Source organism: Seriola dumerili, unplaced genomic scaffold (assembly GCF_002260705.1).
Source record: "Seriola dumerili isolate Sdu_G_001 unplaced genomic scaffold, Sdu_1.0 BDQW01000052.1, whole genome shotgun sequence".
NCBI lineage: Eukaryota > Metazoa > Chordata > Actinopteri > Carangiformes > Carangidae > Seriola > Seriola dumerili.
This window is the reverse complement of record NW_019174307.1, coordinates 14,063,689-14,091,580: the sequence shown is the minus strand read 5'-3', so window position 1 is coordinate 14,091,580 and position 27,892 is coordinate 14,063,689. Positions and strand designations below refer to the sequence as shown.

Sequence of the window (27,892 nt, the reverse complement as noted above, 5' to 3'; positions counted from 1 at the left end):
ACTGATAAATCAACTAAATAGTTTATGGAGAGAGATTTGACCAACCTGGACCAGCTAAATCACTAACACAAACAAAGTGAGAAAGCTGTGTTGTGGTGTATGGGCTTTATTGGCATACATACATGTTCCTTACAGTCTCTGCACTCTTAGTGGAATATAAAGGTTTAGCTTGAAACCTAGTAATGCAACTTTCACACAGCCATTTATCAGGGAATAGAGTCACAAAGCACTAGTTTACTGCTAAACTTCAGCAAAGCGCACTCATTCTCACTATGCCTTGTGGCATAATAGCCTTTGTGCAGGCAAAGGTACTGTTTGCAGGTCTAAGGCACTGATTTTTATTGTCAAATCTCCCAATTTAGATACAGGATTTTAACAAATAAACACATTTAACAAACCAAACTACTCTCAGCATCACACTTTAACAGCACACACACAATCATGCACACACACACACACATACACACACACACACACACACACACACACACACACAGACAAGCGCTTTATATGCACCCAGTTATTGATGCGTCTAAGCTACTATAGTTGACAGTGAGGCTAGTCCTGCTGTTAGAGTGATTTTGAAAGCACAGGTATAGTGTTGTTGCTGGGTCCAGAGTAATGTTTTACCTGGAGAATTTTGTACATCATTCAAACACATCATCAAGACTTTGGTTTCAGATTTCACCATGCTATATTCAGATCAGGTCTCACCTGGGGGCAGTTGTGCTGCTTCACCCTGAAAGCTGGACCACTATGTTTTTGTTTCAGAAAGGTACGACACATATAGAAAAATGTTTAACCCGAAAAGCGCCAGAGAGACTTGCCCGAGCATAACATGGGAACAAGATGAGTTCCACCTCAAGCCAATAACATACTGTACATAGAAGCAAACGCTTTTGCAGAAAGAATGATTACTTTAGCACTAAGATACAAACAAATTCCAGGCTTGTGATAAACTAAAGCCGAGGAAAGCTACAGAGAAAGAAAGAGAAGTGCATTGGTCAAGTAGTGGCCTACTGTAGCAGTTAAAATGGCACCAAATTCAAAATCACTAATAGCTTTACCCTCTTATCCCAGTTTCTTCAACCACCCCCCTGACCATAAAACCTTTGAGGGTGTTGAGAAACATACTGCACCAGGTGACAAGTGGTCAGCTTTCTCCGTACTCCAGCAGCTCCCTCCTTTCAACAGGTGGATTTTCCAGATTCCTAACCTCACTACCTTCTCAAACAGTGACTTCCACATTCCAAAACAGTGACAACTTGACACATTGTTTAAGAATAACTGTAAAAATATAAGGATTGTAGTAAAAATAGCCCCAGGGCTAGTGTAGGGGCACAGTAATACAATCAAACATGACAGTACTGAACACAAGGGAATCCTATAATACTCTTTGATAGCCCCTGAATCTAACAAACATCAACACAAACACTTAAACAATATAAAAAATGTATAATAATTAACATAGCAGAGAAACATGAAAAAGTCAGTTTAACAACAACACACGGCCACAAGGGAAATCAAGTATGGAAGAAGGGTGATGGCGTGCATCCTCTTCTTCATTGTGTCCTTATTTAGGCCTCCTTTGTGCTGGCCTTCATCTTCTCGACTGTTTCCTGTGTTTAAAAAAAAATGACAAAACATGAGAAATTTGATCTAGTTTGTCATTTGACATACTGAATAAACAATGATGTGAGTACATGTTTGCATAAGCATGGCTACACATATCATTTGAATGCGCTATCCATCAAAAGCAACACTGTATTCTGAAGCAAGGTCCCCAGCCTGATCACACTAAACTTGTACCCACAGAGCTGCATTGTTTACAGTGGCATTATAAGCTGCCCTTCTGGAGGACAGAGTACATGACCTTGCTGACTCAGCCATGGCCTCAAGCCAGCGCCCTTGTGCTACCTTGTTAGCCTCATGCCCTCATACACACATATAAGCAAGCACAGACACAGACACAGACACACACACACTTCTCACACAGAATGTAGGTGTTCTAGAATTATTTTGATTTTATGGACAGGTTTCAGAACTCGGCTCTTGAGCTACATTCTGGTTCTAGAACTCCATTCTTGGTCTACAGAGATTCTAGAATGGAACTGAACATTTAAAGAGGTTGCACATCTTTATTCTATGTCTGGGGAGGTTCCAGACCTTCAGAAGAGGCTGTAGCAACTGTCCTGTTTTAGCTGTTGCTATAGCTATTGTTTGCCTGGAGAAACTATACAACTATTGTGTGAAAGCAGAGACTGCGGCATTGTGCCGACAGTCTGGAGAGGTTCTAGGACTGCAGTGACTGTCTTGCGTGTCCCTCCACTGCATCACAAAGAGAAATTTATACTGTCCCAGCTCAAGCACTAGTCTCCAGTACCATCCACCTTTCATTTCAACACTGCCCATCAGTCTGGTAGATTTCAGATTTTTTAAAGTATTTTGTAGAATTTATGTGAATGACTCATAATTACTAAAATGCTTATTTCAAGTACTCCTCTTTACTGTTTTGGTCATTTCTTTTGTTTGGCATTTTTTGGGCATTTTGTCTTTCTATCATGGCTTTACCTCATAACAGGCTACGTAATTAATAATACTTCGCTAATTTAACAGTGCGCTCCTATAACAATAAATATCAAAATGAATGCAGCAGAACCAGATATATATATATTTTTTATGTAATGCATCCTTCTTCCCTGTCAAAACCTGACTCCTACATTATCCACAGTGCAACCACCAGCAGTTCAGTCATGGATTCAGGTGTGTTATGCAAGTAGCGGCTAATGTAGGCTACGCTGGACACATCCTGCTAACCTTAAATAGAGACGAGAAGCTACAGAGGTCTAGTAAGCTCCCTTTTTCCTAACTGCACACTCTCAGATTTATCTTTCTCATTTGTAGTCTTCAGCATCAAAAGACAAATGAAATCACTTGAGGCGATTCATCAGAAAAGGCTTCATATAACATTTTTCATACGTGCAATAATACTCCACATGACCCATAAACAGACTTTGATGTGTACAATTTGTGTGGGTTACTTGATATTCGCTCTTAGGAATAACCTGTATAACCTGATTAAACCCTTCTACAAAACCCTGTATAATAAAAAGGAAAATGTTGTTGCTCATTTGGCTCTTTTTTTTTAACGCCATTCTATTGCATATCCATTTCATAGTTTTATAGAATTAATTTAGAAAACACTTCTTTAGTTCACAGCTTTTGATTTGTTGTTTCACTTTTCATGCCAGGAGCCATAAAGCTGGTGATATTCTGGCTCACTGAGCTGTGGTAAACAGTCACATAAAAATGTACACTTAGCAGTTCCTCTGTGAATTGTATTGTGATGGTTGAGCAGTTTGGTTCAAATGCTCTTTGTCCAGAAACACATTGCGAGAAAGCAAGGTTATATCCTTCCGGAATCTAAAAGGGGACACATGGGTCATGGCTCCTGTCAGTGATATTTTATGGACCTTATAACCAAGTGGAATCCTATGAGCAGTGGGCAGTGATGGAGCCTGTGACTATGGCCAGGTCATCTGTAGGGAAATTCTCGGAAGCATTTCTGATTTATTTTTGATATTAATATGATTTATTACATATGTTTTTTTTTAATTTCTGGATTGCAAAGACAGACCTGGTGCTTGTTGAGCTCAGCCACACGGAGGTTCCACTCCTCCTCAGTCATCTCTGCCCCAGCATCTGCTGACTCATCCACAGCCGCCATTTTGTCTGGACAGAAAACAAAATAAGACAAAAAATGGCCATGGGGTATTTGTCTTACTGTGTGAGTTGATTAAAATATAAATAAAGAGGTATAAAGATGATCTCTAGTATCTTATCTTACCAGTGCAGGTCATCGCAGTGCAGACCCAGTTGCCACATGCACAAACACAGCGATTACACTCCACCTGGGTCTCTGCTCCGTCCTCATATGTCTCATCCTCCAAGGCACATTCTGCAGAAGCACAAAACAAACTACTCAACCAAGATAACAGACAACAGACTGTAGAATAATAAGAGTAACAGTGTTATTGATATCAGTTTCCATGACTAGACAGCATTTCAAACTGCCACATCATTTATCCAGTATCTTCCTTTTAAAGTAACATGCCTTGCTTGTTGACTAGTATTGGCTTGCTAATGGAAAGTCAACAAATCTGCCAACTCTCCTGTTAAGCATATGTGTTGGAGAAACCATTAAAAAAAAAAAAATCAGGACTTTTCCAAAACATTTAATATAACTATCATTCTCTTCAAATCTCCAGACTTGAAAAACATGATTTCTGTGAAACAAAGTACGGAACCCTGCAAATGCACTGAACCCAGAGTTTCAAAAAAAATCCCCAGTAGGTCAGCCAAATGTTTGTGTGCACGTGTGTGTGTGTGTCCTTGAGTCTAGTGAAAGCTCCAGGGTGCAGTGCTCCATGGTGAATATCAGTTTTCTCTGAGATGGAGCAATGCCCCTGTATTCTGTGAACTTTATCACAGATATGTCGGCATCAGATGACTGAACAGACTGAAGTGACGACCACAAAACTGAGACTCTGTCTCAGACTATTCAGACAAACTGAGGCTTATACTGACGGTTCACTGAATGCCAGTACTGCCCAACTGGGTTTATGTCAGTGCATCCATATACTATATGTACTGAAGTGTGACTTTATGTTGCATTATGAAAAAGTATGCAAAATATCCATTTAAGCTCACTCTTCTCTGGTGGATTGAAGCCAGGTTTCAGGCAGTTGAGGAACTCATCAAAGCTCAGTTTCCAGTCAGCATTCTCATCAGAGAGCTCAATGAGGGCATCAACACACAGGCTCCTGGGAAGCACACAAACACACACGCACACACACACACGCAAAGACAGAATAAATATCAGCTGCTTCGTATAGTGAGAACAAAACATTACAGAAATAAATAAGCACACTCTAGAAATGATCTTTCATTTAGAGTGCTCCATTTTACAGAGAACAGGTGTTTATGCCTACGTTGGCTTCCCAAAGGAGGCCTTCAGTAAAGTTTGCACTGGCCCAGATAGGGTTCAGTGACTTACACTGTGTACCTTAAAATAGCACTGCAGGACACAGATAAGGGTCTGTATGTACAAACACAACCACCGAATAGAATGTTCACATAGTTTGAGGGGAAGTGAAATACTGACAAAAAAAGGCAAACAATAGCAGTTTTTTCTTCATCCTGTGCTCGTGAACTCTCACATAAGCATGCAAACCCACAAACAAACACACCAACCTGAGCAGCTTGTTGCTCTCCTGGTCTGCGTAGGACTGCAACTCCACAACCGAGTCATTGTGCTGGATGAACTTGAGGAGCTCTGAGGAGTCCAGCTGAGAGTCACCATTGTCATAAGACTGCAGAAACATGGACAGACATGGGAGGGGTACAGTTAACGTTTATGTACGGTCGAGTATGAACTTTTAGACTGCCTCATGCAAACATATAATCGGGGGGGTCACAGTATTTTTTTTTTTTTATCAGTTTGTGTCATAAGCATGTGTGCACTGCAAATATTTCTGTTTCTTATAGGCAGGCAGGTCAGTCCAGGTTGCCAGTAAATTTGCAGTGACTTCCACAAACATTTGTAAGAGCACACCAGTTGCCATGACAATCGCCCCTGTATCCCTGATGTTAAGTGATTTCAATTTGGCATGAACACCTCAAGTACCGGCTCTTATTACAGCCTGTATTGGTTTTGTAATATTCTAAAATCTGGCTGGAGCAGAAATAGGTGTAGGACTATGTGAAAAATTCAATTCATATAGTCATTTTTCATCTTTATATGAAGGCCCATATGGATAAATAAATCGGGGTATTTGGTAAAAAAGAATGGTGCAGGGGCAATGGTGTGCACTAATTAAGACCAGGGTCCATTGTGTGTTTCTGCACCCCAACAGAGGAAAGCAGCCCACCTTGAAGTATTTGAGCAGGATGTCAGAGAAGTTGGATCCTTTGACAAACCAGCCATCCGGGACGACCTCAGTCTGCAGCCACTGGATCACACGGCTCCTCAGCTCATTACGGTCAGCAGCATAGCATACCACTTCGGGGGTGGGAACATTTCCATAGGTCAACAGAATTAATGAATAATCCAATGGAAATCTATCTTGCAAGGTATTTCAGCACTGACCCCTGTCCTTCTGTGCATACGTCATTATTACTATGTTGATTGCGTTCTTTCCATTACATCATAAATTATAGTCGTTGCAGTGCCAAATCTTTATACCCAAGAACTAGATTTAACCCATCTGTGAGCCACAACTTAAATCCAAAAATAACCCTGAATTTACCTGCTTAAAATGAACAATTTGATCATTTGGAGTTTTTTCTTATCTTATTTCTTTTTCTTATCTTATCTGTAAACATTTTAAGTCCTCAGAATATAGTTTCATATATACATGTCATATATGCATGCACATGTGCACACACACACACACACACACACACAAACTCACCTGGGCTGGCAGCTGCCTGCTCTGTTTTCTTCTCTAAAGGTGATTTTAAAAAAAAAAGAGGGAAAGATTACAACATTTGGCCCAAATCAATTGAACAGTGTTGACTTGATTCAGATTAATGGAGCTAAACTCAGCTGTGTCGGCACACTTGGCCAAAGGTCTGTAAAGATGACAGTGTGAGATAACTATTCTCCTTGACTACCTTTTCTGCCGCAGTTCTGATCAGTGTTCAGGCCAGCGGGGACACAAAGACTGCAACATCGCCGAGTATGAGCAATTAAAGTTCAGTCGAGATAAGAGATTAATAGTAGATGTATTAATAGATAAGTCGAGGCCAGGAGTATGAATGTAATGGCAGATTGGTTCAGTGCAGTGACATGTGAGTGTCCTTATATAGCCGCCTATCAACCCAGTCACCTCACATATCAGTTCCATGAATATGGTCTAGTTCAGATATCACTTCAATTTACTATACACAGTTATCAGCACTTGCAGCATTTCTTAGGTGTGCCAAATGCCATCCTACTCAAAGGGGGAGCTAAACTGGCTCTTTGTCTCTCTACCTCACACCTTTTACAAATCAGAGTTTAGCGTGAATTTGAGATTCTCAGTGTAATTCTTATAATGATTGTGTTATGGCTCAGGGCCAGTAGAGAGTCGAAATTAGAAAGATACTGGGATAATACTCACACTTGAGAGCTTTGCTGTCCATATTTGGCAATTGCTGAAATAACCAAGCAATAACAAAGGTAGACTAAAATATCTTCCATCCTGCACTTGACAACTGACACCCCATAACAAAACGCTTAGGAATAGGTATGCACTGATCTGATACTTTGGTATTGATGTCACTACTGACCTTATTGACCTATGATCAATCTACTGTAAATATAGTTTCCTGGTCAATGACATTAAAAGATTCATTACTTCCACTGCCAGAAACATTAATTTCATTCATTGCAGGCCCACAACTCAGTTTCTAGTTTCTAGTTTCATGCTACCTTACCTAAAAATGATTCCATTGAATTAAAGTCAAGTCAATTTGATTTATATAGCACCAAATCATGACAGATAGAGCAGGTCTAGAGACCGTATTTTTTACTAATAATAGTTAATAATAGTTTTCTATGCAGTATTTTGAATTTGGAAAAAAAGAGAACGTTGGTAATTGGTCAGTGCTCAGTTTCGGCACATACCCTGGGCTGAGGTATCAGAAGAGAAAAACTTAGATTGCTCTGTCCTTAATTAGCAACACCCACATAAGCCAACCAGTTGTCAGTTGTGTCTTTGTATGGCTGTCACACTGAATCGCACAATTTCAGTAACGACTCAGAATCAGACTATAGAAGACATAACAAGACAGAACAGGGCCTCCTCCTGCCAAAGGTGGATAAAATGAACAGCATACACCGTGCCATTTTTAAAATATCCATGTGAAATTGTGGGTGTATACTTTCTAGAGGAGGCCTGCTAGTCTTGCACACTGTTCAGATTTGGCACCTCTTCTAGGCAAAGTACCCATTTCTATCAGACCACTTCATTGCCCTTGATAAGAGCATCTTTTCAATTATCAATGATAACATTATTATGATCTTAACCACACTTGAAGGTGTAATTTACTGGGATTGTAAAAGTGACCTTGGAAACAACATCTTATCATTTTATTACCTACATATAAGATAACAAAGCGTTTAATCTTCGCAAAGTTTAAAAGTGACACTAGTGGACATTGTGTTGGGAGAGTTTTGTTAACAAGTTTTATCTTGTGTTGTGGTGCTGTGTGCTGATGCTGGTACCCTTGCAGTGTCCATCATGGGCCACCTGGATCTTCAAGCCAGTCAGACAGGCATCTCTGTGGAGCTCACAGTGATTCCTGTAGGTCTTACCGTTGCTGCCACACACTGACCTCTTGTGGGGCTTACAGCTCTGGACAGAGGGAGAAAAAGAGAGTTGGGGGAGAATGGAGTGAAAATAGAGGAAAATTCAATCTCAAAAGTGTTTTTAATTTTCTTTTATCCTTATCGTCCCCTATAACCTATGCCGCCCTTCTCATATGGTCAAATAACTCAGCTAAAGTCAAGGTAGGATTACCGAGTGAATGAGGCAGACAAAGTTCCCCAGCAGGTTCACTATGGTCACTGCTGAGCTGCAGGGCCATGCACCTCGTACTCACCTCTATACACAGACAGCTGGGCTCCCCCTTCTCAGTGACGGCACACTCTCTGCCGGCCCCACAGAACACATTGGCGCACACTTTGCTCTTGCTCTGCAGCTCCTGAAAGAAAATAATACACATTGTTGCTGCTTTAGAAATGCAGTTGGGTTCCCTGATTTCACACACAGGGCGGCACTGTTGCACTAATAACAGGCCCATTTGAACGCACTCTGATGGTGCGTTCAGATGGTGCAAAATGTTGCTTTTATCCCGCCCCCTTCCTTTTTTTTTTTTGAAAGACACCAATAAATTTTTATCTAACCTTCATCCCTGCAGGTGGCGCTACACCATGAATTTCCACAAGCAACAGGATCCATTTAAATGGCCTTAATTTTGTGGTGATAGATGATGACACTCGCAATTTTTGCATATTTCACCCTTACACAAATAGAAGAGGGAGAATTCAAGTACTCTCCAAAAAATATGACTGCAGTTTCTTAGTCAGTGGGATTGTCTATCTCTACCACTGAGTGTATCTGACACTTTCTTTTAAAATCCAAACACATCCATAATTACAACAACTAATCTAGAAGATCGTGCTCTCTAAAGCCTTCCTAGCTATAGCCTTATCCCTGCTCTTTAATACCTGGTTCATGTTATAGTGTCTGCACTTCTATTGAGGTCTCTGGAGACTCATTTATGTTTGCCAGTAGTTGCCATGTCAACGACGACTGGCCTCAGCTTCAGAAGTGACAGCTGACCATACTCCACTTTGAAAAGAATTGAAATAGTGGAGCCGATGTCTTTTCATTTCAACAAGACAATGCAGTAGATTGAAAAACTTGAAGGATAAAAACAGTATTCTCTGTGTATAACAGGACCTTTCTAAATTGCATCTTACATCTTAAAAATCCTCATTCCTTTCTTTCAGTGTCTCTTGTGTTTCTCTCTGACTTTTTTTTTTTCACTTCATTTAATCGGTCTCATTTTCTCTTGTTTACATTTCTATGCCTGTGCTTCTTTATCTTTCCTTTGTTTGTTGTGGATGATCAACAGTGGACCTGCCAAAAAAATGAGTCCACTAGAGCTGCAAACCAACCAATCACCAGACGCCAAGCGGAGCACCAAGAGCTGTTTTATGACCCTCATTGCCTCCTCCTTTTCCTATCTGTGTGTCTTTGTATATGTGTGGGTTTGTTTGTGTGTATTTGAGCTTGCGTGTGTGTACAGGGTGTTTCCACATCTGGAGTCTGAGCTGTGTTTTCCTTTGGGTCCATTCCCATGCTCTGTGAAATTTTTTCTCCTCCCTGTTTCTCCAGACTCCCCTCCTCCTCCCTAAGTCACTGTTTCCTGTAAGCGCGAGACAGAAAGTTGGCCTTCTGTGTACGACTGCACGTGAGTTGGCTTCCGGGCTTCTGCCCGTGTGTGTGTGTGTGTGTGTGTGTGTGTGTGTGTGTGTGTGTGTGTGTGTGTGTTTGCGAGCGCCGGGTCTGGTATGTAGGTTAAAACGAAGGTGGATGCTCGTGACTCGTGACTGGACTCTTATAAGCTCACTAATGATAGAGTATAACAAGATGTATTGGTAGTAGGGGGTGGGGGAGGGGTGGGCACTCATATGCAAGCATCGCAGTGTAGCAGCTTTAACTTCAAACTGGTGAGAGGAGAGGGATGGTAGGTTTCAGTTCATTTCTATGCATGAGTTAAAGACACACACGCACACACTTGCAAAGTTGAGGTCATCGAAAATCTTCAAAGCAATCCCTATGGCCTTGGGCATGTTGGACAATTCAGTTTGTTAGACACACATGGACTAGAGGCCGGCTGAAACCTGTAGAAACCTCCAATGAGAACATGAATAATGGATGGGTTCCTTACATGAATCTGGGATAATTTAAGAGATCTGTCTGTCCATCTCTCTTTGACTAGAACCAGCAGAGGATCCCTGACATTTAGCTAATGAATACAGAGGCACAAGCCCACCCACCCCCCCCCTCCCTTTTTTTTCTTCTTCTGATTCAAGTGGATTGTTGCTATGGTGAGAGCATGTACAGGCTCCTGTTGTGGCAAGATCACAGATGTGCCAATCAACTTAGGCGAACCAAAGAACCAAGTCCCATAATGAGATCACAGCAGAATGTGTTGTTCAGATTTTATGACTGACACAGCAATACAATCCAAAACTGTAAAAAAACAATGGACAATGGATGTGATGTCACCCAACCAACCCTCAAGAAGGCAGAGACATGAAGCTAAATATTGCAGCAGTAGCCCATCCACCTTATGTGGCCATAAATCATGTCTGTGTTTAGCCTGGAGCCTTCATTGTTACTATGAGCGTGAGTGGGCAGACATGCACCATTACATGCACCATCACTGAGAATATTTATATGGTTTTTAATTCATAATCATAATTCAGAACACGGTGTGTATGTGCAATACAGAGGAAACTTGTTATTCATGTGAATGTAACATCATCCAGGTTTTCCATCATGTGTATCTGTACCTCACTCTGCTGGGTTTGACTTTTCAACGGTGTAAGATGAGAACAAAAAGCAATAAAATGTAAGCTTAAAGGATCTGTTTGACATTTTGAGAGGCTTTCTTTGTGAGACTTAGATGACAAAATCAATACTATTCTCAGATCTGTATGCTAAACAGGAAGCTGGAGCCAGCAGCAGGCTAGCTTAGTTTAGCATAAAGACTCATTTCGGAAACTAACCAGAACTGTCCGGAAGCCTCGCCATTACTGAAAAAGTGGTGCGTGTAAACACACTCATTAATCATCAATCACCAACAGTGCAGACATGAGGAAAAAAATGTGCAAACTCAGCACAAACAAAAACAAACACACCCGCTGTGGGTGTCCTACTTAAATGGCATCAGTTTCTCATTGCAGCCAACAAATGCTGCCTCATTTTCCCCCTCCCATTTAAAACCAATCACTGAAGCCAGAGTTCTGATAAGTGACTGGTGAATCCTAACAGATTAAACAGGGACTTTCATAGAAAAAGCTGCCCCAAGCACTGATTGCATATATACACATTTCACAGCTCATTTTCCTCGACTCCTGCCCTCCCCATTTTTTTCAGTTTCAATCAATTTTTGCCAGGAGTTTAAAATTATTCAAAGATTTAAAGATTTATTTATTCTCTCTATCTCTGGTGCCTCAAACGTCAAGTCTGGTGTCCTTTCATTTCTGCTATGCCGTAATTCTCTCTGTCTTGTCATCTTATTCCCAGGGCCATGCCCTTTTACGGCTGCAAGAGATGTGCCAGTGAACCGAGACCAACCTTGCAGAGCTAGGTGGAAGTCGAGATGAGCAGTGAGGAGGCAGAATAAGAGGAGGAAGCCTTGAAGAAAGACTGATTATTACTGTAAGTGAGAAACAGGTAGATGGCGAAGATACGAGAGGAGAGAAGGGGTGTGTGTGTGTGTGTGTGTGTGTGTGTGTGTGTGTGTGTGCGCTGAAGTCACTTTCTCCCCTGCCACATGTTGAATGGCTCTGTGCTGAGGCAGAGTAGAATTAAACGGGAACGTATTATTGCTTCGGTTAAAAAGAAAAAGAAGTAAAAAAGTAAAAAGTGTCTTTAATTTTCCACTGCTGATGAGGACATACACAGTCTTACAGCAGTAAGGCTGAAGAACACACACACACACACACACACACACTACAGTAACACATAATAAAAAACACATTAGAACGCCTATCTGAATGTCTTTCGACATCTCTGTGCCCTTACTCACTCACACACACACACACTTGCAAAACAGTATGCGTAATGGAGCCTGTCTGCTTACATGTGCATGTTTTGTGTCCTGTGCATGTGTGTTTGTGTGTGTGAGTCCATCTTGGAGACGCTCCATTGATCTAGCAGACCAATCGATGCTTCTCTTTGCTGTGCGTGTCACTTTATAGCCATTCCCACAATGCATTCTGCCCATCATTAGCATAGAAAACATTGATTGGAAGTCGCTTAAGTGCATTGAAACACTGAATTTAACCTTTCTGTTAATGAGTTATAAAGCAATATGAATTTCTGTAGCCATCACGATCATTTTAATCAGCTTGATGAGCTTCTCTGGCATAACGAGCGTCATTTCATGCAATCCAATACAAGAACCCTGCAGCAAATCCTTTTCATATTGAGCTTTTCTTTAGTCCGTGTTAGAGAGGTGTTGATTCAGCATTGTGCTGTGCATTGTAGAGGCTGTACTTTCCGGTGTTGCTGTATTTTGCTGCATTAGAAAAAAGTGAAAGGTGTTTCAGGGTGTGTTGCATCAACATCTCTCTGACACAATGTGTCTCTCAATGAATGTGAGAAGTTTCATAAAGTCAGTATTTATAGTTTGTTGTGTGGGGTTTATTAGATATGTCTTGCACCTCGCTGTAGAAGATACAAACATATTTTTTTCTTCCCCCTAAGGTACAGTAAGTATGGTGTGTGTTTTCATGAATAAAATATTGTGATATTTGACAAGTTGAAATATTATAACATATCCCAGGAGGGTGTAGGGAGATGGAAGTAATGATGTTTCCATTCATTCTAGTCGCTCGTATACATTTACAATTTGTGCCACCCAAGAAAAAAAGGATCTGAATTCTATTCTCAAAGCTGCATCTCTCTCAGATTTGTCACAGCAAAAAGACAATAAATCTGAATAAAACAATGACAATTTGAATGAAAGCAGTTAATTGTGTTTTAATCTGTTATGACTGGAAAGATACTGCCAAATAATGACTGTTGACTTGAGAAAAACAAAAAACACAAATGATTATGAGAGTTGAAAAACTTAATTTGGCAGCTAACCCCGCAAAAACTCATAGTTATTCATCAAAGAAATTATATTTCAGAACTCATTAGGGAGTTATAACAATGATGCTGACATGAACAGATGAAGCAGCCAAGACGAGGCAGGCGTCAAAGCTCCCAGCTGCGACTTGAAAGCATCAATCCGTCTCCATTTAGATATTTTGCATTTATAATCAACTTGAAACTGAACCATAATACTCAACATTGGATCGCCTTTACAACTGCTGGGATACTATGTATATATTAAGTATTAAAGGGATAGTTTGACATTTTGTCTGTGCAAAATGCAAAGAGTTAAATGTGTTAGGAAATCACTGCTCTTGGCGAAGAAATTGTTTTATAACACCACTCTGACTGAGATGCAACCTGACCACGGTTGTGGGGTGTGGGAAAGGGTTTGAGGTTAGGTTTTTCTTGTTACCTGTGAGACAGAGTGTCTAGACAACTTTCTCTGTAACATGCAAAAATGCTTTTTCATTGGCAAAATCAAGTAGCAACTCTTTTTAGATGCCGGTCAGTATCAGATATTTTCGGGTGCGAATCTGTACGTTATGCACGGGCATGTGACGTTAGGGGCACATTCCATTAGTAAAGCACAGGCTGCCAAGGACAGAACGGATGGGCACAGTTTTAATCCTGAAAGTCACCTTGGCTTTTTCTAAATTTCATACATTTGCATCAATCTGATTATTTACAAACAATAATGAATATATCAAAATGTGTTTAAAAAATTGTGATCCCCACAGTGAAACTACATTGTTGACTGTATGGGCAGGGACTACCTGCAATACCTCCATGTGCCACCAGGGGGCCGCGAACCACTAGTGGAAACCCCCTGCTTTAGACAAAGCCAGGCTAACTGTTTTCCCGTTTCCAGTATGTATGCTAAGCTAAGATGCTGGATGTAGCCAGATATCTACTTTACAGACACAAGAGGGATATTTATCTTTACATACATGTCTCAACATATTTAGATTTGTGTGAAACATCATGTCACCAAAGGCAGAATGACACAGAGACTGTTTTTCTTACCTACAGTGACTCTACAGAAGACACTCAGGCTGACAGATGGACACACAAATGCACGCACAGCACGGCAACTTCACCCTCACAACCTCAAGGTGCAACCCGGAGTTTTACAAGCATGTTTTTAATGACAGCAAGGTGAAATAATCTAAACGAGAAGTGAAAGCAAGGGACGTAGACGAGACAGAATCAGGAGAATGAGAAGGTGGGGGTTTGGGGGGAACATTCCTCAGCCATGTTGTGCCTCAGCTGGGGTCCAACAGAGCTCGTCTTGAGCCAAAATCTCCTCAGTATCTAGGTCAGAGAGGTGCCCCTGTTCTCCCCCTCCACAAGCAATTCCCGTTTTTCCGCCGTGTTGTTGCTCCAACTCTAGATTGTCCAACACTCCTCAGCATCATGAGATGTGGACTCGTGCCAGGAGCGAAGAGGGCGAGGAGAACACAAACTGAACAGCTCATCTCCTTCGCCTCCCTCTCGCTTCTCTTTTTTTCTCTCTGACCACGACCCTTACCAGAACAGAAGTGGAACACAGCCCAAGAAGAATGAGAACCACTCTTACTCCACACACTATAACTTAACTATAATCCAGTTTCCTCCTTTACGGAATTAATGTGAGCTTGTGGCTAAATCCATCGCACAGGGGAGAAACATCACAGGCCGTCGTCGACTCTGATTTTGAGTCATTACAGAAAGCTGTAGCGTTTGCCCTCAATAATTCACATCCCTCCATTCTCAAACTCTCTAGCCTTTTCTTCCTTCTGTTTGACTGTATCTTCATACATACCAAATCAGGTTCAGTCTCATTTCCTCTGTACTCGAAAGCCTCTCGAGATCAGACATACAGTAAAGCACTCCACTGAGAAACACACATTCAGCCCCCAAAATGACACAATCTACTGACATGCTTCCTCTGAGATGAAATGCCTGGTTAGTGTTGCATGGATTTATATGACAGCGAGTTGATAGTGGAACTGGCAGGATGTCCTTGGAGTAATAAGGCCAGAGTAAGACTAATCTGAGTGTGTTATAAAGTTATGAGCGCTTTGTAAAAGCTCTACGGGTGGTCTCAAACACTCTCTGGGGGGGCCAAGTCTGAGATTAAACCTGCAGAAACAAAGGACCCTGGGTAATCACCAGTTTACACTGATCTGCCTGTTATTCTTCTCCCTGTTTCTTATTCAGTGTGAAAGGAATGCACCAACGGACGGGATGATGTCACCCCGAGTCTGCAGCCTCTTATTTTACACCCACCAGCCTCGTCGTTCAAGAGCTGAAATATAGCAACTACACCCTGAAAGAGACGACGAGGAGAAGAAACAAAAGAAGGACAGACAGATGGGAAAAGGTTTGGAAAAAGACAGAAAGAAAGGATGGAAGGAAGAGAGAGAAAGTGAGAGAGGAAAACACAGAGAAGGTAAGAGAGAGGGAGAGAAAGAAAAAGAGAGACTAAAGAAAAGCAGGAAACAAGTCATGGACTGAGCAGAGCCACATCTGCTAGCAGTTAAAACGTCACCAGAGAACACAAAATGCTACGAACACAGCACCACCCCCCAGCCTCCCCTACCCTGTTCACCCTGTGGTGACACGGCTGGGACAAAACTGTCCCCTGTCACCTAGCACACATCAATCCCATGGGAGATTTGTTCCACCTCCATCCATCACGTCCTCTGTTCTACATTCATGTCTTGTCATCCTTTCCTGTATAAAGTACACATTTTGTCACCTCGTACAACTTAAATTTCTCTCTCTCTCTCTCTCTCTCTCTCTCTCTGTCCTTCTTGACCCAATAACCTTGTCATTGCCCCCCCCCCAAAAAAGAAAAAAAAATTCCTTTGCTAACTCTCTCTTTCTCTCTCTCTCTGCTCACTTGGTCACTTTTTTTCCCTCCCCTGTCTCCCACCCCTGATCTGTTCTGGGCATTTTTCCACTGCCAGAGAGGGAGGGAGGAAGGGAGGGAGGGAGGAGAGAGGGAGGGGGGGGGGCGGGGGGCCCATGCTAGGCTCAGGCCAGGGGAATGAGTATATTCCCTGCCCTCTTCTCTTTTCCCTCTTTGAGGCCAGTATTGGGGCTAATGGCTAAGAGCATGTTTGTAGAAGGAAAAGGCCAACTTACAGACTGCAGGATGTGATTAGGACGTGCAGTCACTGAAAGTCTGTTGAACTGCGAACATGCACGTTTCCACTACGTGTATCCTCTCAGACAGGGTGCTGTGATGAGACACCCACACACCTTCATCTGGGACACAGACCAGGTCTAATGAGCTCTGACTAGAAACCACAGTATCTTATTTGTCCTCACAGGTCCTAGAGAAACTGTTTGAAATAATTCAGGATTCAGCTGGTAGGATTAGTCAATTAATGAACGACCAACTATTTTGATAATCGATTTTTCCTTTCAATTCAAGCACTTCTTGATTTTCTTTGTCATACATGACACTAAACTGAACATATTTGTTTCTCAGATAAAACAAAGCAATGTATAACTTCTTCTATTTTTCACTATTTTTGACCTTTAAAAACAAAAAGATTTATTGATTAATTCCTAATTCAGTGTCTATTGTGCCTATAAAGAACTAATCACATTAATTCATGGACCTCATCGATGTAACTGTTGATCCTTGATATCTAGGATAATCACAGTCACGTAGTATAAATGACATGATCCGTTTGCTAAATGAAGACCGTAATGTGTGGCTGAAAGTTCAGAAAAGCTAGTAAGTGGACCTTTGAGCTTAGATTGTTTTGTAACCGCTCCCAAAGGCCCTGAATTCATCTATCTGCTCAAACTATGAAATAGTTTGATGGGAGTGGCTGTTTCACTCAGCGTGATGATCAAATTAAACAGACTAATGTTTCCCTGGGGACTTGTGTTTAACACGTTTTTCCAAATGCGTGGCCTGACCTCTGTTGAACTCTTTTACACAAAAGCTGATGACCTGTACTATCCCATGTCAAGTCATAGGGAATGCACAGGCTCTCCATTCAGTTTAGCGTCACATAGGACAAGCAAAAGCAGCAAATCCTAAAAACACAGAGGCTGAAACAAGGACATGTTTGGCGTTTCTGTGTGAAAAGCAAAATAGATGCGGATTATATTTCTATCAATTGGCCAATTAACTAATTGTTTCAGCTCTAAAAAAGAGAGACTGAATGGACAGGCCACAATACTGAACCACTCACAAATTGAAACAGTGTCACCTAGTTGTTTTATTTCTGTGAAACAAATCTGTTGCCTGCATTGGTGGTTGAATAATACAACACAGAGACGGCACAAGAAAATAAAATGTGTTGTATAAAACACTTAAAACATTGTAAATGAGCCACTTTATAGCTGTAGTCGCAGTAAAGTCATTCTGTTATACATTAGAAGGATTTTATAATGATCATCGGAGAGCTCAGTTGTTGCCAGTTGATCGCTCAGCTCACATTGATCCCTTTTACACCAAGCAAACTGCATTTCCATTGCGGGACCTCATCTCCAGGTGCATCCTCCCCTCCGCAGGCGGCTGGACAAAGGATGATCTCTAGTGGAAGTAAATGGGTGGTATAACGTTTCCTTGTCAGTTTACTTTATCAGAAAACTCAGTGACATGTTTGGGTCACTGTGAAGTAAAGTAAAGTTACCTATCTGTTGATTTATTGCCTCTGACAGGGAGCAGAAAAGAGGAAAACAATGGGGAAATTGTCGACCTTTATAACCTGCATTCAGCAGGTGTCCTCTTTGGTTTCCTGAGTGAACTCATCTAAGCCAGGCTACCTATAGGTTTTGACTCCCTAACTACTAGTGTGCATGTTGGCATGTTATCTTACTCACAAACCCTTTGAGTAGACTCTAGTACGGCTCTTTGTCATTTTCTGTGTGTGTGTGTGTGTGTGTGTGTAGTTAATTTATGTGTAGTGCCTTCGAGTGCAGAGTGCCGTTAATGATAAGATACCAGTACAGCTGGTAAGCTAAATGAGGACTCCTTTCAAGCCAAGCCAAGAGTGAAGAAAACACACTGCAGGGACATGAAACACAGCCCCCCCCCCCCCCCCCCCCCCCCCCCCCCCCCCCCCCCCCCCCCTCACTACACAGCCAAGTCTTACCTAAACCCCAGTCTCCCCTGCTGTAATTGCACGACTGTGGCTCCATCTCCTCTCTGTTTTACATCACTCTATCACACCACCCTCTACAATGCGTGCGCAGGATCCATGACTGGATGTTGAGCCACAGTAATTAGAGCAGGCTGATACAGACAGAGGACACAGCGTCCCCTCATGCTCATGTTCCCTCCACCTGGGCAGATATTTTTAGCCCACCTTGAATGAAAGAGAACAGGCATCAACATGGCAATAAGGTTGGGCCGCCTGAGTGGCTGTGGCTCCATAAGAGCCTGCTACAGATCCAAAATTTCAACAAGGGAATCATCACCATCATCCGCTTTATCCTTTCAACTCTTGTACTGTCTTAGCAGAGAGGAGAGCTTGCCTGGTTGCCCTGGTGGCCCTCCTCTTGACGCCTGTCGATAGCTGAAGCAACCACAGTGTCATTCCACCCTGTCACCGCAGATGATGCAGGATCGCACAATAAACATTGCATGCCATAAAACACAGAAATAAACACTCTTCTCTCTGTTTATATGCAAGTGTGTGTGCACATGTCCCCTGAGGCTGCAAACTCTTATGACTTTCACTGTGCCTGCATCTCGACCTCCTTTGCATATCAAGCTCCCGGTGTGTTTGAGTAAAACATCAACATTTTATTCACAAGATGCATATCTCATCTCCTGCTTGCACGCGTGAACACAAGAGTTTTCCACATGGAGCCTCGACCTCAGCAACCCCAACCCCCCCCCACCCCCCCGCCACACTACATCTCTGAGCTGCTTATCTTCAAACGCTGCAATTTCTCACCTCAGGAGGCACACAGACATTCTCCTTCATAATAAATCAGAAGTTAGCGTCCAGATTTTAATAGCCTACACTCGTACCAGAAAATAAAAACATCAAGTCTCGCACAAAGAATCCCGTTTTCAGCAGCTTCTTTTATGTTGCGTATGCAGTCATTTTAACACGTCCCATCACCTACACATAACATAAACACGCACCCTGGAGCCTCATCGGATACACTCCTGCAAGGGTTTTGCTCCAACTTGTTGACCTCCTTTAGACAGAACGCTGGTATGCCAGTTCAGGCCCTTCCCACGGCCAGTCAACAGGCCATATATTATCGGGGTAATTACCTTCGGAGAATAGATGCCTTTCTAATACCTTCCCATTAACTTCATGGGTACACTCAACAGACTCAGCTGCGTGCTCTGTCTTCACCACGCCATGCCTCACACATCATGGCCATGAATCCAATAAAGACGCACACAATAGCACATTTTACCAGCCAGCAAAGGTAGGAACAAGCAGTGGAAGGTCAGCTGGGAAGGGCCTGCTCGTCAGGCTGTGAGTGATGTTGTGGCAGTTGAGACGCTAATGGCCGTCTGCATGAAGCTGTAAAGACAGACAAGGCTGCCGTGGCGATGAGTGTTTGTTTGAAAAAAATCTCTCCTCTAATTACAGCTAATCTGGAAAAAATGAAAGGAAGTCAGTTCCCTGTTTATTTCCTCAGCCTGTAACTGTTGTGCAGGTCAACAGAGGAGTCAACACAAAGCCAGGTGTTCAACAGCTGTGTCCGGTGAGGTTCAGATCATCAAACACCACCTGCTGTGTTTATGTGCATTTCTGCCTCTTAAAGGAATAGTTTCACATTTGGGGAAATACACGTAATCCCTTTCTAACCAGGGGCTACATGAGGCAATTGACACCACTCTCATGACTGTACGGTGAATGTGAAACTGCTGTTTCCAGGCTTTATGCTAAGCTAAGCTAACTGTATTTACCATACGCTTATGAGAGTGGTATCAATCTTCTCATATATGTCCCAAATACAAGGTTCTCAACATGTTGAACTATTCTTGTGCTGAAACTTGATTTATTCGCTGGGTTTTTTTTGGGGGGGGGGTTTGAGTTGGTCATCACTGTGTGAGACCAGATAAACTAACAGCACATTATCTCAGTGTTTACTCAGAGGCTGGACTACTTAGCACGGCAGTGTGAGACCCATAAGGTGAGTATTCTCCCAACCCTTGAGCACACTCGCAACCCCTGAGTACACAGACAAACACACATGTTCTCTGGCTGACCACCCAAACATGGTGTTTGTACGCCATTAGAGCAGCTGCCAGTTGGCGGAGTGTTTTGCACCGAGGGCAAAGCAACAATATTGATGATGAGGGCCATCAAACCCCAAGGCGAGCAGGGTTTGTGAGATGAACACAAACAGCCCCCTCCCTTCTTTTCTTTTTGCAGCTGTCTGTCACTCCTGTGTCACTCTTGTACTCTTGTGGCAGCTTTTGCCGTGCTGTTAACTTCACAACTCCACAAAAAAAACTGAGATTAGGAGGGGTATATATATGTGTGTGTGTGTGTGTGTGTGTGTGTGTGTGAGTGTGTGTGTGTGTGTGTGTGTGGTCCAGCAGGATGCAAAATGTTAGTGTTTGTTTCAGTTCACAGTCAACAACACACACGCACGCACACACGCAAGCACGCGCGCACACACACACACACACGCACACACACACAATCCGGTGTGTCATATGTGCCATGATTTTTAGGAATGAGGATAATGTCCCCACAGGAAAATGTAAATAAACTGTGAGCTTCATTGTCTCCATAATGAAGCTCATAATTGGGCAGAGTCTCAACAATAATGGCACAATTGGTTCTTTAGGAAGATAAATGCCATAACAAGCTCTAGACTGAGAACAGTCCTGATGGAAACGGCTCGTTCTCACCACAGCACCGTGTTGTGTCGGATAACAGACTGACCGACTCCAGATGTGTAGCTGGCTTAGCTTTGTGAACAAAGCTGCCGTGTGTTAATGTGGCTCCAGAAGAAACGATACAACTGTGAGGTAACATTTGGTGCCGATGTTAAACCCCACATGATGTGAAGTTACAGAGTAGGAATAAAAAAACAATTTTTAAAAAAACCCGTCTGAGCCAAACTTACCTCAGCGTTGTAGAGAGCCGCGGACAGCAGAAGGAGCACAGCCACACTTCGCAACATCTGGACGTAAAGAAAAAGAGAGAGGGAGAGAAAGTAATGTTTAGTAAAGAAAGGAAGAGCACCAACCATCCGTTTCCACAGCAGTTCCGTAAGGAGGTTGAGAAAAACTTGTGGGAGAAATCCTACTTTCCGTGTTTTACGTTACCATTTTTTTGTGAAAAAGCTGCTCCGCTCGAGGAAAATCTGCTCGGCAGGGTGGGAGCTGGTCTGGATGTTTGTCGGGACGGAGTCGAGCTGGAGGTCCGTGATTTCAAGAAATTTGAGGAGCGCTGAGGAATTCTTGCCAGTCCGTCAGCCTCTCCTCCTCCTCCTCCTCCTCCTTCTTCTTCTCCTCCTCCCTCTTTTCCTCTCTCACCGCCGCGGCCAATGAAAATGTCTGGAGTCCTTCGAGGACGTTTACAGAAGAGTAGAGGAGGAGGGGAGGAAACGAGGAAAGTGTGTGTGTAGCCACAGTCTCCTAAGAAATTATGTCTATATATTACTAAGTTTTTTTTTTCCAAATGCAGAAACCTTATTACTACCTGGATTATGTTCACTAGCACTGTGTGTGTGCTCGGGTCACTACCATATTTCATCCAGCCTGATCTTATAAATGAGATATATTTCTACTGTTGGACTCACAGCATATATCAGTAGGCCTTGTTATTATTATTGCCATCATCATCATTAAAATGTTTACAGACACCACTGGTCAACTTGGTTTAACCAGCTAGTTAAAGCTGTATTATGTTGATGTTTGGGCACTAGGGGGCAGAAGACCTTCAAATTGAGCTGATAGATTTACATTCTTAAATAAAATTATTATGTGTACAGTGAAAGTTTTTCGTTTTCTATTTATATAACTAGTTGACATGGTGTGTCATTAAATTTCCAGGGGAAAAAGAGACAACAAAAATTCACATTAGATCTAGTTCTCCTTCCACAATACTTTTATCAACTTGGTTCATTCAGAAATTGTGTTTAAATTCTTATTAAGCTTGAAAATATCTGTTCTCATCTGCAATATGATGCAAACAGTGTCTTTTTTTGACACTTTGCAGTAGCAGAACTTTGTCAGCTGAGAAGAAACTGACATCAACTGAACATTTTTTTAAAAATATTTCATTCAGCCAGCCATTTATTCTATTATTACGAATGTCTCTGTTTTTCAAATAGTTATTTAACTCAGTCAAATAAAGTTGTATAATATGTGGGTTTTGATTCACAGAATGTGGAACATCAAGAGAACAAGAAACAGAAGCAGACCTTCATACTGCATTGTTTCTGTGCTTCTGAAACCTGATCATAATAACGCATTCCTCATGGATAAAATTTGGTTTTTCACAAATTCTTAAAGTCAAAATACTTTTGACTTCACAAGCAAAACTAGAAAGAGTTTGGTCAAACATCTCTGTCGAAAGCCTCAACAAATATTTGAAATGTTCCATGGGAGTTTATAATTTGTAAAGTATCTATTGCTGGCAAAAATAATCTCCAAAACCAAAGAAAGAGAATTGTAGCCTGAATATAATAAAGAAAAATGCCCGCTGTGACACTTGAAAGGCTTCTGCCTAACATGAATGCAGTTAGATGGTATTACTGTATAAAGGCATACAACATGGGTTTTTTTGTCTGAGCTGACCCATTTACACAAATGTTAATAATACAAACACCAAAAGGGTTTGTGGTATTGCAAGTTTTTGGTTGTAGCCTCAAACTGCCATGCTTCTTATTCTTATCCTTTCCATGTGATATCCTATGTCACATCATTGGTCTACAAGGCAATTCAAGTTACACCATTCGATATCCCTATCTCGCAGTGACCTTCAATCAGACCTACAGTACATCCACAGAAGCTCTGTACACAAAGACTTTTTTTTCTTTTTTTTTCATGTGCTGAAAGATTAATGTCCAAAGGTTCTTATGATTTCAGTGTTTCAGGATTACAAACCACCACTGGTGTGCATGCTCCAGCGAGGAGTAATTAAAGAGTGATTAAGAAGGACGGTCCAAGGCACTGAACACCACAGCGCACTGAATTTTGAATAGAAAGAGGAGAATGAAGGCTTTTTTTCCCCCACTGCAAGCCATCAATTATATATAACTTCATCCCCTCTGAGGAAATCTACCTGTTTAAATAGATGCTGTGATTATTCGATTATTCTTTGCTGAGTGTGTGTGTGTGTGTGTGTGTGTGTGTGTGTTTGTGTGTGTGTGTGTGTATGTGTATGTGTTCTGTGCTTCTCATTCTATCTGTACTGGTGATGAATAACAAGCTGTAAAAAAACATGAAGAAATTTGCAGGTTTTTGTTTAAAAAAGTTCATTTTATGCTCTTAAGATCGCCTCATGCGTTTTACTGCTGATGGATATTTTTTCCATATTGTGTCACTCAACCTTCGTTTGCCTCCCCGGTTGTGCTGGCATGAAAGAAGTTGTATGAAAGGAGAGAAAAAGTGTTTTTTATTTCTCTTTCTTTTTTTCTTTTTTTTTGTTCTTCCCTTTGGGAGTTACAAAACAAAACTTCAACTGTGAAGCAAGGCAACTGAGCAACAGAGACAAACTTAATTTAGCATGTTGGTAAGACGACTGAATTAAACTGCTGCTACTTTCCAGGTTAAATGTTAGAACTTGGTGGCAACCAACCTGAAATCCTACAAATCACATTTATACTAGGACACATTTCTAAAGAAAGCATTAGCCATAATGCTAAATGTTAACACTTAAAGGGAAACACTGCTGATTTTATCAAAGTCTGTTTACAGGTCTTTGGGAGCACGTCTGCATATGCGATTTCTGTTTAAAGCCTTTTGTTGCTCCAGAGGGGAGCTACGAGAAACCTGACAAATTGTGAGTAATGTAGGCGCCGGGTTTTGACAAAGAATAATAAAAAAAAGACAATATTTCGGGCTCTGCTGCATCTGTTTTGATCATGTCTGACAATCTTATATGGTACAATGCGAAGTTTATTTGTTGTGCCTCCAATCTTGTCTCTTGCAATGCAAACGAAGCATGATTAGTATTTGTCATGATTTTGGTCAGCTGCTCATAGCACTTGGTTAAATGCAAAAAACAGCTGAACCACAAGTACCATTCAGGATGTGAAACCTTGGCCTCAACATACAGTATTTGTCAGAAGAAATTAGCTGCACAAAAACTATGTCTGAAAGACATGAAAACAGCATTGATATATGTAGTATGTGTTTTTTTCATATAGATATTAATTGAAATGTTGGTAAAGTTGGTATTTCTGTTCCTATTTCAGTATTACAGGCCTTTAATATACAGTATATGTGGTGTTTTACCCCCATTTATGTCCACTTCCTTCAACAAATAGTAATACAAAATATGAATAGAAAAAAATGCAAACAGAATATTTCTAAGAGCAGCTTGTAATAGAAAAAGCTGAAAGACAGTTGATCCAATCACCCACCTGTTTAGGTTTCTTCTTATTTGTTGCCTGTCCACATATGCACACATGCATAAAAATACAACACAGATATGTGTGAAATATTAAACGTGGTTTCCCAGAAAAGAACACACATTTACAGTCGACTTGCTTTCACCATGTTCTTCAGGCAGCTGGGAGAAGATGAATACTTAATCAGACAAACTGTTTAATCTCTCCTCTCGCTGCAACGTCCAACGAACAATACATGCTCCCTCTCCAAGCCATCAGCGTAAAAACTACACTCTGCTACCACTGATTTAAATTCATGCACTGTGCGCGTACGTATACGAGCGAACCATGCAGTATTCAGGATGGAGAACAGAGGTATTAGCTCCTCTGATGTCTCTCTGTGTTCTGCCAGGGGCTTTCTGAGAGGCATCTCAAATATTCACAAACATCCATCAATGCTTGAAAGGGTCAGACTAGCCACGGTCACACAGAATAGCTCGTACAGACACACTTGCAGGGAAAACACATACACATACACACACACATGCACACACACAGACACACACACACACACACACACGCACGCGCACGCGCGCACACACACACACACACACACACACACACACACACACACACACACACACACACACACACAAATGTAGCATACACATTCAATTAGCTTCTTTTTTTGCTCCTGGAGTTTTCTTTAATCACATTTTTTCTATGATGTCTTTTTCTGAGGCCTGCTGAAGTGTGATTCAGACGCAGCCTAGGTGTGTGAGATTAGGAGTATTTCTGTGTGTGTGTGTGTGTGTGTGTGTGTACATGTGTGCATGCGTGTGGTTGTGTTTGGTCCATTAGTATTACTCATATTGTGCGGACCTAAATCTTTTTACACAAACACAATATGGGGACTTGTCTTCCTTATGGGGACCAAAGTCCCCATATTGTGTTGTGAGATGTATGTCTTCATAATGTAAATCATCAAATTTTAAGGTGAAGACATGTTTTAAGGTCAGGGTAAGGGTAGGTTTAGGTTTAGGTAAAGGTCAGGGTTAGGGCTAGATTAATGCCATTGTAAGGGTCAGGGTGTGTGTGTGTGTGTGTGTGTGTGTGTGTGTGCGCGCGTGTGTGTGTGTGTGTGTGTGTGTGTGTGTGTGTGTGTGTGTATACACCTCAAGAACTCTTAGTGTCTTGATACGAAATGTCCTGTACTTTCTCAGTTCTGTGTACACGGGTGTGAGATGGAAACATACGGACAGTACACATACGTGTGAAACTGTGTGGTCAAGGGTTGAGGGTTGAGGCTTCCTGTAGTACGTGCATTAATGTGTGGGAGAACCCTGTAGAATCTGATAGTATGATCAGGTCTCCTGTTTCACTGTAATGTACACAGCCCTCGTAATTTTCCCAGTTGCATGTATTTAAGGGAGGGAAAGACTGATAATGAATGAAGTCAAAACAATCAGTGCTCGTCATGCCTGTGTGAACACAGAAGGCTTGGAGAGGTTTTTCCGTCCTTCATGGAAACAAATGACATGATACTGGAAAGATTCACACATTGTTGGTGAAAAGCTCTGTCCTCTTTTCTTGCTTGTTAGCCCAGCTGCTTCTCATTCAGTCTCTGGTGAATATGGCCAAGGGCACATGCTCGCTGCCATTACCGAAGACTTCATTCATTAACCTGGCATTTGGAGAAAAAAAAAGAAAAAAACCTTCAGAGCTGCAACCACACACACACACATTTGCGCATACAAACACATATGATAACAAGCAGGAAATATGCTCAACAAGTCATACAGAGTGGGAGAGTAGGTGCGTGTCCAAAAAACCGTGTGTATAAGTAAATTAAAGAAGCTTTTTTTCTTGTTTTTTTCCTTCTGGCAGTTCCAGCCCTCTGCAGACCTTTTGTCAACCTGTACCCTTTAAATAGATCTTCAGCCTATAATCAAATTATGGTCCATCAGCCCTGCATTAAGAAAGAGAGAGAGAGAGAGAGAGGAAGGGAGGAATGACAGCAAAGAAGCTTGCATGATAGAATTTTTATAATACAGCCTGCAATTCACAGTGTCATTTTCTTGTATGAACCGAAAGCAGTCGAAGTGGAAGAAAACAAGACCTCGGGGGGGGAACATTTTATAGGGAAGGAGAAATCAATTACACTCAATTGCTAGTTCATTAGGTACACGTAGTTAAAACTAACACAGTTCAACAACCCTGCAATAATGTTCATTTTAGTTGAGAGGAGGTGATAAAATTTTTAGTTTTTACTTGGTTTTTATAGAGAAGAATCCTGACCAGCTCTTATGTCTGGTCACAAGATAGCTACACCAAACAATGAAAATAAATAATTAAATAAACTTTGAATTATAACAACCTTGGGCGATGTATTATGAAGCAGTCGGCAGCAGGGCACCTACACCAGTCTTTATAGAACCACAGGGAAGACTGAAGCTTCATGAACAGACTTTATTGTCTGCTTGATTTCTATGCTTCTTTAGCCATTCAATGCAATCAAACACACTTTCTTTGCATACTGCCTTCCTGATGCCAGGAGTAGTTCGAAGTCTGAAAAAGTTGTTTAGAGCAGCCCCTGCTGGTGAACAATACAATTAAGGCATTTCCTCACAACTCACTGCTTTAAAGCCATGTCAATTTTTACCCTTTAAGCACCTTCATCGGTGCGACCTACTGCCCATACATAATAAACTCTGATTTGAAGAGGCTGGAAAATGTACAACCTGCATTTTGTTATGCTTTAGTACTTCCTGGCAGAGCATAATGTGATCACTAAAATGATGCACTGAATGGAAGGCCAGAGCTGATGAAATCTTGAGGTTAGACGTTAATGTATCTGCTTGAAGAGTATTATTGACCCTGTGGTGCCACTTCTTCTCTGACACCCTTGAAAAGTGTGAAAAGAGTTTCCTCTTCCTGTTCCTTTTTGACAT

At 41.6% G+C, this 27,892-nt stretch overlaps 1 protein-coding gene across 1 annotated transcript; it reads right to left on the bottom strand.

The window, feature by feature from the left end:
- Nucleotides 1-86: 86 nt before the first annotated feature.
- fstl1 (follistatin like 1) lies at nucleotides 87-21,879 on the bottom strand. The gene is made up of 11 exons (XM_022741117.1): nucleotides 21,709-21,879; nucleotides 21,507-21,563; nucleotides 8,647-8,748; nucleotides 8,270-8,399; nucleotides 6,474-6,506; nucleotides 5,931-6,061; nucleotides 5,254-5,372; nucleotides 4,711-4,823; nucleotides 3,848-3,958; nucleotides 3,638-3,732; nucleotides 87-1,619 (listed from the first exon to the last, which is right to left on the bottom strand). The coding sequence occupies exons 1-11, from the start codon at nucleotides 21,709-21,711 to the stop codon at nucleotides 1,578-1,580; spliced, it is 936 nt and encodes a 311-aa protein (XP_022596838.1). The 5' UTR covers nucleotides 21,712-21,879; the 3' UTR covers nucleotides 87-1,577.
- Nucleotides 21,880-27,892: the final 6,013 nt, after the last annotated feature.